At 48.3% G+C, this 13,771-nt stretch overlaps 1 protein-coding gene across 1 annotated transcript in view; it reads left to right on the top strand.

Moving 5' to 3' along the window:
• Nucleotides 1-13,771, top strand: part of PAPPA (pregnancy-associated plasma protein A, pappalysin 1) — a gene marked incomplete at its 5' end in the record, with an annotated part of 265,764 nt that overhangs the window by 20,541 nt on the left and 231,452 nt on the right. The window contains one exon of the mRNA XM_010835189.1: nt 13,337-13,770. Coding sequence (XP_010833491.1) covers nt 13,337-13,770 — 434 coding nt within the window. The remainder of the gene's footprint in view (nt 1-13,336; nt 13,771) is intronic.

Raw genomic sequence — 13,771 nt, 5'->3', positions numbered from 1 at the left:
GTGGAATAAAATTTAAATTCTGAAGTCCTAGTGAACAATTAAATACCACTTACCCATCTGGAGTTTTAAAGAGTTCTTTTGAGTTGAGTCATAATTTATGATTTTTTAGTGGATATTTAAACAATAGAAAACTCATATTTGAAAAGTGTATCAGCCCTCTTTTCAAAATTTTTGCTTACATCCCATGCCTTTCATTATAAGTCTTTAAGGCTGAAGGGCTCGGGATTGCAATGGACAGGGTGTCCGGAGAAAGGAGTCCTGGTTCTTTCAGCTCTGTGACTCTATCAGTAACAGCATCATGAAATCCCTAGCTGATGATCCCTACCCCGATGAACTCTGTTTCTGAAAACCCACCAAAGAGTCCCTATTGTCTATGGAATAAACTTCAAATCTCTTCACCTGGCGTTCACCACCCTGCACAATCTAGCTATGCCATTTCCCTCTACGAGCTCCCTCAGTGCCATCAAAAGCAGATGTCTTCTCCATCTCCAGAGTCGCCTTCCAGTGACCACAGCTCTTGACTGCTAGAAAGCTGGTCTGCCCAGCCTCCCACCCCCTACCCCTCCTCTCCCACCAAATTCCTCGTGCAAGCTTAGTTATGTCATTCATCCAAGGAAACTTCCCGGAGCCTCCTTGTCTGAATCAAGTGTTCCCTCCGCTGAGCTCTTTGGCTTATACCTCCACTAGAACTTACTCTATTATGCTTTATTTAGTTATAATTAAAAACTCTCCTTTGTCCTCATGTGGTCAGCTTTCCCCTGACTGGCCAGCATAATTCAGAACTTAGGAACGTGAGCCCTCGAGACCGATTGTTTGGGTTTGAACCCCACCTCTGTCATTTGCCAGCGAATTACTCCGGCTTGGGCTTGTCCGAGTGTCAGTTCTCTCATCTGTAAGTGGAGGAAACAGTGCTGGGGTATGGTGAAGGGAACCTGAGCTACTCCGCTCAAGGAGCCACGCACGGTGCCTGGCACACGGCACGTGCTCGACAAACATCCAGTCCCACTGCCCCCACCCCGACCCCCGCTTTGGGGAGTGATTCCAGATGCCCCAGCCCAGCAAAGCAGGGATCTGCCTGTCTGGCCATATCCCTGTCTCGTCTCTGGTTGCCTTCTCACTCCCCGAAAGGATCGCCCCTAGCTATGCGCGCCAGGGTGAGGCGACAGCAGGCTCGCCCCAGAGGAGCTTTTGTGTCCAGAACGCAGCCCACACTGTCTAGCGTGTGTTTTCACATACCTTGTTGTGGGCCTCCGCCGGTTAGGAAAGTCACATCACTGGCCTCGTCGTGTGGGAATCCACTGTATCCCTACGAGCTCCCTGGATTGGCAGGCAGCAGGCACTCAATGCCTCCTCCAATGCTATTCTGTGGATGAAGACCCGTCTACTTCGAGATGGACCCAAGGCCGACTCATCCATTAGCTGCAGTTGACACAATGCCTGAGGTCCACAGCACTTTTAAGAGGCCCATAAAAATGGCTTAATTTTTTTTTAATCAGAAGAAAAAAGCTAGTATAATAATACATATATGATAATGAAACCACCCTTCATTATATATATTTAAATATGTAATATAAAGATTTATATTATCTTTATATATATACCCTTTACACCCTTCATATGTATATATAAAGATTATTACATCTTTATACCAATGCAGTCATGAAATATATATATTTAGGGAGAAAGAAACAGCCTCCAGGGTCCATGAAAGCCATGACGCCACCCCAGATGGAATTTGCAGCAGATCAATAGTACCTTAGTGGCGAATCAGGACACAAGTTCATGTCTCATCACTCCCAATTTAGAAATCTCCCTACATTTGAAGAAAAGCCCCAGAAGCGATTTCGCCACGATCTTCTTTCAGAGTTGAGAAAAGGAGGCCAGAGAAAGCACGACTTGCCTCGGGTCACACAGCTTAGTCGCACAGCAAGCGTCTTTCCTGACCTCTGGTTGCTCTTCTCAGTATTTTACGCAATCAACCTAGTGCCCACCAATGCCAACCTCCTACTCAATGGATAGACATTTGAGGCCCTGGAGACAGAGGGGCTTACTCATTGTCACCAGGATGCCTGCCCTGCCTCCAAGTCAGGATTCTTACTCCAGTACTACAAAGATGAGTCCAAACCTCAGAATCCTCCAGTTGAGTCTCTTCACAGGTATTGGGTTTTTATTTCATTTGTTCATTCATTCATTCATTCACTTGCTCATTCATCTGTTCAACAAATGTTGATTGAGTACTTAGGTCCTCAGCAGCCTCCTAAGGCTCTAAATGCAGAGATGTAAAGAGATGTATACTGTTTACCTTCTCAGAGCCTCATTTTCCCCATTTGTGTGAATTGTGAACGTAATGTCTTAGAGAGTTCTTGGGAGAAGTGAATGAAGTAATTAAGGTCCTTTGTACACGTTAAAACTTCAAGGAGTCTTAAGAATGCTTCTTGTCTTGTTATCACCGACAGACTGTGTAATTAACATAAGGAACAGTAAAACGTTGAGTATATGAGAAAATAAGTATTAAGTAAAAAATAATTTCTGCTTATATTTAGCCATAGAAAACTTAAGGCATTGGCTAAGCATCTGGCTTTGGAATCAGAGAGCTGGCACCGAATCCTGTTTGTGTTGTTGTTGACCTTTGCCCAGTCAGTCCAACTCTGAGCTTCAGTTTCCTTACCCATAAGCTGGGACTAAGAGAACTTATCCCGTAGAGTAGGTATAGTAATTCAGTGAGATGATACACATAAAGGTCTGGTCTTGTACATGGCGCACCATCAGTGGTGGCTCTGTTTGTTTCTCAGGAGGTTCATGCGGCTTGGAGAGCCATTAGAACAAATCAGATCCTAGGGATAATGGAAGGAGGCAGACGTGGTGATAATAGATCTTCCTAATTGCATAGTATCAACTCTTATTGTATCTGTGTTGCCTTAACAGAAGGACTGGCACTAGCGTTAAGGATCAGCAGGTCTCTCAGCAGAGGGTGTATCTTCATATTTGAACGTCCAGCCGGGGCCCGATACAGTGGATGCCTGGTGACTGTGTGTTGAAGGAACTGGTGAATGGACAGATTAATAAATCAGAAAGGACTTGAGGATGTTGATTTAGGCAAAAGAAGAGCCAAGGATAACACAGAGAAAAGCCTCAGACAGCTCTAGGGCTCCCTTGGGTAAAGCGCACTGAATAACTCTGTGGGTTCCTGCAGCCCAGATCCCGCACCACTGTGTGGAGAGGAAAGGGGAGGATTCTGGCTCACTCTGCGTGAGCACTGGGCTTCCCAGGTGGTGCTAGTAGTCAAGAATCCACTTGCTCATCCGCTTGCTAATGCTTCTCCCTGGGTGGAATAAGAAGTGGCAATCCACTCCAGTATTCTTGCCTGGGAAATCCCATGGACAAAGGGGTCTGGTGGGCTACAATCCATGGGGTTGAAATGAGTCAGACACGACAGAGCGTACTGGTGAGCACCGAGAAATGCCCCAAGGTGCAAAGGCCTTGTTCTTCAGGGGTTCAGAAGTTGTCTGATTCTGGAGATACATGGTCACTTGTAGAGATGTACAGGTGATTCAGACAGGAGGTTGGGTGTTAAAGGTTGTTGAATGATTGTTGAGGGAGCCTCCAGTCCTGACTGTGCCTGATTCTGTGAATGTGAAGGGTGAGCTTGGGGCTTCTGTGAAGAGTGTGGGTGGCAGGGGGCTTTGGCTTGAGGGTTTTCTGAGACGCAATGTGATTATCTCTGAAGTTAGTGGATCTTCATCAAAAAGACCAAAGGTCAGTGCTCTTCTGTGGGGCAGCTCTAGTGTCAGCACCTGCGTCCACGGGGGGCAACTTCTAAGGGTGAACAAAGGAAAACATGTAGCTCCTCCTCCTCCTCCCTTCCCCTCCTCTTCCTCCTGACTCCTCTTCCCCTCCTCTTCCTCCTGACTCCTCTTCCCCTCCTCTTCATCCTGACTCCTCTTCCCCTCCTCTTCCTCCTGACTCCTCTTCCCCTCCTCTTCCTCCTGACTCCTCTTCCCCTCCTCTTCATCCTGACTCCTCTTCCCCTCCTCTTCATCCTGACTCCTCTTCCCCTCCAACCCTGCCTCCCTCTCTTTCTTCCTTATCGTCTTCTCCCTCTCCCCCTCCCACTTCCTTTTTTAAAGCCCTTATGAACCAATTTCAATGACAACGTGTGAAAAAGAGAGTGATGAACAGGTCTCTCTCTTTCAGAGAACAGCCTCAGAAAGGATAAAGTTTAACTACACAGAAGGGGGGAAATGGTCCCAATTTGGAGGAAAAGGCACAGACGTTTATCATTAATACTGATTAAACAGCATAGCTGACATTTATCACGTGCTATGCAGATGAGTATTTGTATTCTCTAACTAAATCCTCAAAATGTCACTGTGCCTTAAGTACTGTTATTATCAGTTTACAGTTGAGAAAACTATCAGGGAGGTGAAGGGATTTTGCCCAAGGCTACAAGCTAACATGCAGCAGAGCTGGGATTCCAACAGATCAGTCCACAGTACAAATGCTTCAGTTCAGTTGCTCAGTCATGTCCGACTCTTTGCTACCCCTTGAACTGCAGCACGCCAGGCCTCCCGGTCCATCACCAACTCCCGGAGCTTCCTCAAACTCATGTCCATCGAGTAGGTGATGCCATCCAACCATCGCCTGTGCCCATGTGCCAAGTCGGGATACGTGGATACGTTTATTATCTTATTAGTTCCCCCTCCAACCAGCAGAGGTAGATCGCATCATCCCTATTTTACAGATGAGAAGACTAATTCTACGAGAGAGATGCTCTGACTTTCCAAGTGTCACGCTCATGCACGGCAGAGCCAGCACCTGAATGAGTGTTTGCTGGTCTCTAGAACTCTGACCGTGCTATATTCACAGAGCTTGCTTTCATGTGAGTGAAGGAGGCAGCCTGGAGAGTCACAATCCAGAGGGAAACAGGGCTGCGCCTTGAGCCCCTAAAAGCACTTTGCCATCCCCAGTGTGTTATGTAAGACTGTGTATTAATACAGAAAATGGATTTTTAGGAACCCTTAGACATACTCTTGTTCACCTTGCCTTACATCCAAATGGCCTTAAATAGTTTACAAGGAAATATGCATCCATTTATCTCCTTTCTCTCTCTCTCAAAAAAAAAAAAAAAAAAGACCTGTGAACTATACAGAATGAGACTGTTTAATCCCTGGAATACAAATGGGAAAACCGCCTCAGAGAGTTGAATGAGCTCATCCAAGGTCACAAGGCTAGTGTAAAAAAAAAAAAGAAGAAGAAGAAGTGAGCAGACTGATAATATCAGGGACTTTTCGGGTGATGGTTCCCAGCAGGGAGAAAGACCACAGTCAGGGAGCAGACACAGGCACCACCATGGATGCGGGTCACACTGCTCCACCTAGACCTAGCCCCACCCATGGGATCAACATAGGAGATGCTGAGCTGACCTTGACCTTGTGAATTGCCCCAAAGGGTCACTCTTGATATCCCAGCCTCTCACACCCAGAGGGAGAGACAACCAGAACTCAGCAGAGTGTGGAGAAGCCTCTAGCCAAGTGTGATTTCTTCCAAGCCTTCTCCTTCCACTGAGCCTAAGCACTGTCCTTTGAGCCAAGGTACGCTGGCCTGGAAGAATGGGGATGCTGAAGTCCCTCGGGCACCTGCCTGGTGCTGCTGAGTCCTCCAGGGTCACCCTGGTGGTCCTCCCCCACCAATGAACCAAGTGCAGGGGCCATGGGTATACTTAACCCGAATCTGTCTGTTTTAATCACCCTCCTCTAGACAGATAAAAGCTTTCCATAGGATTGCTCTCTCAAGCATTTCTCTGTGGCTTTGATATCAGCCATTAAACCATGGAAGGGAAAACAAAACAAACAAAAAAAAAGGACCAGCTTCAACTTTTAGCTTTTAATTTTTTTTTTAGCCTCCTGAAAGAAACCAGATTGTTGACCTAAATTCCCCCTTTCATCCCCACATCCTCTCACCTCTGCTCATATTCCCCTGGCTGAGGTTCCACAGCTAGTGGACATCCTGAAGTTGGAGGGCCTGAAATGGCCTTCTTCTCCCTCCTCCCCACTCCTCCATGACCTTATATCCCCTTCAGTAGGAACTGAGGCAGGGATGTCTGAAAGACCTGAGATCTCAGAGTTACAGAGGGTCTCAGGTGGAAGGGACCTCTGTGGCTGTGTGATAAAACCCTCCTATTTCATAGGGGAGGATTTGAGGATGCCCTTGCTGGGGGGAACTGCCCACCCATTGACCTACAGCAGCAAAGTGGCAGAGCTGGGGCACAAGAACCTTGACCGTGGGCCAAGAGATTTTTCCCCCTGAAAGAGAGCATCCTAGAAGACAGCTCTGGCTTTAGAGTTAGCCCAAGTGGGATTCTCTCACTCTCTAGCTGAGATCCTTGGAGGGAAGCCAATTAGCTTCTCTACACCTGTTCCTTCTCTGTCAAGGAAGATCAGTCAAGCCCACTTCACTGGGTTCTTATGAGCATGGAAGGGGATGTCTGTGCTTAGCCAGGAGACCACTACATTGCCTGTTATTATTATCATTACAGTTCTCCCTTGGTATTCCCAGTGCATTTGTTCCCAGATCCACCGTAGTTACCAAAAGCTGTGGGATGCTCAAGTCCCTTGTATGCAATGGCATGGAATTTGCGTCTGGTTGACACACATCCTCCTGTGTACTTTACATCAGCGCTAGGCTGCTTAAAGTGTCTTATGCAATGTGAATGCCAGTGCATGTCAAGGTCCTCCTAGCGGAGGTCTGGCTCATCTATAGGGGAACTGAACTTGAAATCAGGAGTCTTGAATTCCACTCCTTCCTCCCCCTTAGTGCTGTGTGACCTTGGGCAGGTTGACCTCACCCCTCTGAGTCTCAGTTTTCTCATCTGTAAACAGCACCTGTTATACAAGGTTGCTTGTGAGGGTCATAGGAGACATTTTGGCCCAGAAGCAGCTATGTGCATGCTCAGTACACAGCAGGGGCTCCAGCTGGAGCGAAGAAGCATCTCTTTCCTGGGAGGAGCTTTTCCTGTGAGGCGACCACACCACCCATTTTTATATCCTCGCAGTACTCCTTGCCCTGCCCACAGTAGGAGTTAAGCTGAGACAATGTGTTGTAACCAAGAAGGATACTGAATTGAGTACAGAGCAGCAAATGATTTAAGAGAAACTTCAGGGGGAGAGCTTAAAAAAACCTGTTGAATGGCAGTATTATAGTTTGCTAGGGTTACCATAACACAGCACCATGACTTGCTGTCTTGAACAACAGAGATCTGTTTTCTCACAGCCCTAGAGATTAGGAGTCTGGGATCAAAGTGTCTGCAGGGTTGGATTTTCCGAGTCCTCTGCCCTTGGACCGTATGCTGCTGCTGCTGCTACTAAGTCGCTTCGGTCGTGTCCAACTCTATGCGACCCCATAGATGGCAGCCCACCAGGCTCCCCGGTCCTTGGGATTCTCCAGGCAAGAACACTGGAGTGGGTTGCTATTTCCTCCTCCAATGCATGAACGTGAAAAGTGAAAGTGAAGTCGCTCAGTCGGATCCAACCCTCAGTGACCCCATGGACTGCAGCCCACCAGGCTCCTCCGTCCATGGGATTTTCCAATGGGTGCCATTGCCTTCTCCGTTGGCCCATATAGGGCACCTTTTCCATCCCACGTCTTCATGTTGTCTTCCCCTTGTATCTGTATCTCTTCCTCTTAGCACAGCCATTCTATTGGATTAGGGCCCACCCCAATAACCTCACTGTAGCTTAATTATCTCCTTAAAGATCTCTCTCTAGATACATTCACATTCTGAGGGATGAGGGGCTAGCCTTCCACCTAGGAGTTTTTTGAGGGGAACACGTTTCAGCCCATGGTAGATGGAATGGAAGATGGGAGGCAGCCAAGAGCAGGACAGCAACGTTGAAGGAAAGATGAAGAACACTGCAATATAGAACCTGGGCAATGGAGCAAAGCTGAGTCAGAAACCCATAGGCAAGGGGGCTAGTAGTGGAGGTTCAGATGCTGAAGGACAAAGCAGGGAGGCACCCCAGACTCCAGACAGACAACCAGGCTCAGGCAAGTCTCTAGTCCCAGTAAAGTGAGGCAAGTCAGGTAGAACCGACGAAAAGCTAGTCATAAAGGACCGCTGATTCTTAGTCCAGTTTTTGAGCCCCAGGCAGAAGAATGACACAGAAAGCAGCCTTTTTGCAGTTCAATTCCACTTGCTTGTGTTGCTGCTGTTGAACTTACAAAGATGTTTCTGCAGGGGGTGGGGCATGTCTTCAGATAGCCCAGGATAACGTGTGTGGCACTTGGCACTTGGTGTAGTGATGTGATTAAGAAGTTGGGTCTGGGACTCCTATGGACATGGAGTCTAAGCTGTGTTGCTTTGGACAAGCTGCTACCTTTCTGAGCTTCTGTTTTTCTCTGCAAACTGGGCTGCGTTGGTAGTTTTGTGGTGAAGACCAAGTGAGAGAAGTCCCATAAAGCACATGGCGCTGAGTACGCTCTAAACAATGTGATTGTATTAATAATATGATGGTGCTCTTACAAGGAGCAGAGTGATAGAGAAGTGTCCCCCCGCGCCGCTTCTCTTGCCTCCCTGGTTTGCTCCCTCCCTTCCTTTATTTTATAATTTTAATGACAGACTCTATGCAGCACCTGCAAGGTACCAGATGCTGTGTTGGATGTTGGGCGTTTAGAAATGAACCGGAGAGAGATATAGTCAGGAAGCAGACACTGAATGCATAATTACCAAACAGACGTCTAGGACAGGGAGGAGTGTGATGATTGTGTGGGAGGAAGACCCGTCTATACCTGGGCTGGAGTGGCGTGGTCACACCACCCTGCCCCCGGGCGTTGACAGTGCAGGGATCCTGAGAGTGATCCTAGCCCCAAAGCCCAGACAACTCTCCCGGAGTGACCCAGGCAGAGGTTTTGGGAAACTCCCTGCAAAGCCTTCTGCATTCGAACTTGCCCCCATTGTGCATGCCCTCTATCTCTGGGGTGAGTTGAGACCAAGAAAAAATAAAAAGAGAAAGAGAGATACAATAAAAATAAATAAACATCAAGCTTCTGCTGGGCTGTGCAGCCCTTTCACAGCAAATCTGGCTGCCAGCAGATAGGGACACATTAGAGAGACTAGGGTTCAAGTGTCTGATGCTGGCCATGAGACCCAGGGCAGCCTCCTTCCTGGGCCTCTACTTCCTCATCCGTGCAGGTGCCCCGGACGGCCATTGGCTGGGGAATGAATGGGCTCTGGCACTTTCCTTGCCTGCTCGCACGTGCTCACAGCTCTGAGGCAGGCTTATGCTACTTAGCTTAGATGGTGTGCAGGATTGCCCGTGGCCATTCCGTGAGGCTGTGTCCCCCGGGATCAACCTCTAGTCCCGCCCAGATGGTGCGACGTTCAGACTGCCTTACTGTTTCTTTCACTCTGTCTCTATCTTCCTGGAGAACCGTGGGGAAGGATGGGGTGGAGGGGTACTGGCATTCACCCACATACTCCAGAGAACACTGTTGCATGTCTGGTGTGGAGACACACAGAGGACGTGTCCTCTAAGCACACAAGAATTGGCGATGACGTGAGGCATTCGATTCAAATCAACACTCATTTTTGAAGTATCTCCTCCTTACAAGGAACCATTCTCACAGGGAACAAAAGAGCTCTTAAACTGTAGCAGGGAGATCGTTTACTCCCAACTCCCCCTTTCTCAGAAAAGGGAAATAAGGCCTGGCAGCCAAAGAGGCAGGGTGACTTGTCCCCGGCAAGGTCATGCGGCAGACCGAGAGCCCAGATCTCTGGTCCCAGCTCTCCAGTTCCAGGCTGGTGAAACAGCGGTGTCTCCCATCCAGCCCTCTGAAATGTGGCTGCTGTTGATTACTTTATTTTTGCCCAGAAATAAATCCCATTCACCACTACAACCCACCCCCATCCCCCCATCCGTATTGAAATTCAGTGATTTCCTTTCACCACTAACACCCCAGGTAAATATTTCCCTCTGAACTTCTGCAGCCACTGCTTCAGGGTTCTCATTTCCTTACTGTGTTTCCTCTTGGTTCCACTGAAACCCTCCCTTTGCCCTTCCTCTCTGCCTCCTGGGGCTAAGCTGCCTCTTGGTCCTCCGCTCCATGTCGCAGAGTCTAGCCGTTCTTGTTGATTCCCTCTTTTCTCTCAACTGCAAGCAGAGGCGCCCGAAGCCCATGTACCCCAGTCCCAGGAAGGTCCTGAGCTGAGGGCACTCTACAGGTGTGGTCACATTCTACCTTGCAACTCCAGCCAGCCACCTTCCAAAGGCAACAGGAAAGCCAGGCCTGAGAGCCCCCGGCCAGATAAAAACCTGCAGAGAGAGAGAGAAAGAATCCTGTTCCAGATGTGAATTTTCTCACTAGAAGAATTTTCTGTTCCGGGGTGAGGTAGGGGGTTGTTAGCCAGAAGCGGAAGAGAAGGTGAGCAGAGAGGTGGGATGTGGCGAGGGCAGGGATGGGGATGGGGGGCAAGGTCAGAGGGGCAGGGGGTGAAGTCCAGAAGCCTGTTCTCTCATACTTCCCATAGCTATCAGTGCAAGACATAGGGGAGCTCATTCCAAATGTGGAGTCGGAGCTTTCGCCTTGGAGAGGTCAGTGGGGAGGTAGCTTTTACCATGCAAGTCTCATGACAGTAGCAAAGCCAAGGGGAGGGGGGTTGGGCTATGATTTCTGAGTAGCGTTTGCCAGTAAATTTGAGGAGGACTCGTGCTCTTTGAGCCTTCATCCTACCCGCTGTTAACACATCAGCCACCTGGTCTTTAGGGTGCCTACTCTCTCTGGTGTTGCTACATTTTGTTTTCATCCTTCCCCCCTTGGCATCCTTGACATCACTCTGAGACCCTCTAGCATTTTAACAATGTAGTCCCATCTGGACAGCCATGGTGTGCCAAGGATGGTATAGCCACTATGTCTTTTAAGCGTGACAACATGTGTAAAGAGAGATAGGAGGGGATTGAGATGCACAGAGGTGAAGCGATTTGCCCCGGATGTATGGCCAATAATTGTTGTCATCAAAATTACCCTGACTCCAAAGGCCCTGCTCTTTGTATCCGGCCAAGAACACACTCTTGTCTTCTGATTCTCTCTGTCCTTTACCCAGGGAGTCATAGATTAGTGCCTCTGCTTCTATTTCACCTTTTCTCTTCTCCCAGTCTGTTCAGAATCATCCATGTGTGCATTTGTGGGACACTTGCTGAGTGCCTGCTGTGTACACCCCATAGTGCAAGATGCTGGACAGGGTAGAGATGACCCAGACAGAGTCATCATTCTCAAAAAGTGTCGTGTCTAGGGGAGACTCCAAAACCAGAGAGTAAATGTCCAGTTTCCTAAAAGTACAAAGAATTCAGAGGAGAGAGTGATTATTCCTCACAGGACCATTAGGGAAAGCTTCCTGGGAGAGGTGGTTTCTGTTTTAGCCATTGGGAAACCTGGGATCACAGAAAATCCCCCGTGGAGCAGGCGTATGAGGGAAACCTCATGCATTCCCTTCCCTTGCCGGGGAGAGAACCAAGACCCACCAATACTTGGTGTTTCAGCAAGGCCTGAGAGCAGGTTGATATTGTAGGAGACCCTGGCCATCACTTGAAAGTTGGTAGAACAGGGAATGGTGATAGGGGAGATGTAGGTGGACTTGGAAGCTTGGCCAAAACTACCATCCATGTCAGCTGCTAACAGATTTACACAAAATTGAAGGCCCCAGTACCCACAAAGAAGTACAAAGTGTGTGGGCCTTCTCTACTGATTGTGCTAGAAGCTCTCTGTGCTCATTTGATGAGTGTTAATGGCAGAGGTACACTCAAAGTCATGGTGACCGCAGCAGTTCTCCAGCTGAAAGTAGGGGCTGTCCTCCTAAATGAGCATCTTTTATTCGTTCTCCTGTCCCTGCTCTCTCCTCCCACCTAGCCTCGTACATCATCGAACACTTAGAGTACATTCTTAGTTAGAAAGTCCTCTTCCCCATCCAACTGCTTGCCTGTACCAAGGACACTGGGTGTATTCCATAAAAGCTGGGAACAGGAGTTGATGAGAGTAAAGAGACTTAGATCCAGAGAGAATCTACTTAGTGACTTCCTGGGGTTTCCAGGCTAAGTCTAGAGATGTCCAGCTTGGAACTTCCCCAAACACTCAACTGAAATTTGGGACAACCCAGGCAGGTGTTTTTATGCAGATGGACCCCTGGTGACACTGATGGGGGAGAGGGAGGTAGAGTTAGTACCTAGGACGGTGATCCTAGGGTCTGATGGATCTAGGATCTAGTTACCAACCAGTTGACCTTAAACCATCCATCTCTTTACCTCCTTCAATTCCTGTTTCCTCCTTTGTTAACTTAATATCATCACCTTGAGGGTGCTAAATGGGTTGAATGAATTAATGCATATGCAGACCTTCACACAATGCCTCACTTGTGACAGAGGCTTGGTTTTACTTAATGATGGAGTCCCCAACATCTTTTTATGCCAAGAGGATGACTTTTACTTTTTAAAATATTAGCATTGATGTTAGAGAAAAGCAGGTTTGAACTGGGTCTCAGGAAATTTGTCAGTGACTATGTAACCTAACAAATACCTTCATTTCCTGGGTCTCAACTCCCTTAACTTTTGAGTGAAGGAGTTGGAATTGATGATGTTTAAAAACCTTTCCAGCTCAGATAGTAAGTACGCCTGGCTTCCTTGGGGGTGAATGTCAGAGCTAGTCAGGGCTACTGTTAAGATAGAAGCTTTGCAGTCCATGACCATCACTTCTCCAGGCAACTTTCCCGGCAATTCACCACCACTGATCACTGATGAGAGCTGGTGGCTGATGCACTCCCGTTATGGTGACTATAGTCGGAGCTGTCAAAATGCACCTTCTGTTGAGCATTTTCTCTCTCTGATTCTTCTCTTACCTCTCCCTCTCACCATGTATGTCATTCTACACTTAAAATACACTTTTAATTAAAAAGTCCTCTTCCCCATCCAACGGTTTTGCAAAATCAAAGATTTTCAGATTTTAATTATTAGTAGTATTACTGTTGTTTTCTTTAGCTCAAGTGTGTATTCTGCAAACAAATGTCATTTTTTGTGTGCCCCATTCTCAGAACCAATCAAAGTGAAACCACATGGGTTAAAGTTGTGGTCAGAACCTCCCAAAGCTACCTCATCCGTGTTCTCCATTCCTCCAGCCCTCACCTTGCCCTTGGGGTGGTCCCAAAGGCTCAGTCAGTCACCGCCAGAAGGCCACTGAGCACAGTTTGTGACTTCCTCTTCTGGGCATCCTGATAGGAATTTTATCAGAAAGAAAGAACTCTCCCCTCCTTCCTCCACCCTTTATTTATTCATCTTTTTCTTTTGGGGCTACATAGGGCTCTATGACAAATGTTCTTATGCCTCACGTGACCGAGGATGGGTCGTGGGCATTCACACCGTCAGTGACCAAGGCAACAGAGACCCACGCTACTTTTTCTCCTTGAAGACAGACCGGGCCCGGCAAGTGACCACCATCAATGCCCACCGCAGCTACCTCCCAGGCCAGTGGGTATACCTGGCTGCCACCTACGACGGGCGGCTGATGAAGCTCTACATGAACGGTGCCCAGGTGGCCACCTCCGGGGAGCAGGTGGGCGGGATCTTCAGCCCCCTGACCCAGAAGTGTAAAGTCCTCATGCTGGGAGGCAGCACCCTGAACCACAACTACCGGGGCTCCGTGGAGCGCTTCAGCCTGTGGAAGGTGGCCAGGACGCAACGCGAGATCCTGCTGGACATGGGGACCCGCGGCCCCCAGGGCCCTCTACCTCAGC

Source organism: Bison bison, unplaced genomic scaffold, assembly GCF_000754665.1.
Source record: "Bison bison bison isolate TAMUID 2011002044 unplaced genomic scaffold, Bison_UMD1.0 scf7180017864039, whole genome shotgun sequence".
In the NCBI taxonomy this organism is placed as follows: Eukaryota; Metazoa; Chordata; class Mammalia; order Artiodactyla; family Bovidae; genus Bison; species Bison bison.
This window is presented reverse-complemented; position numbering and strand designations above follow the sequence as displayed.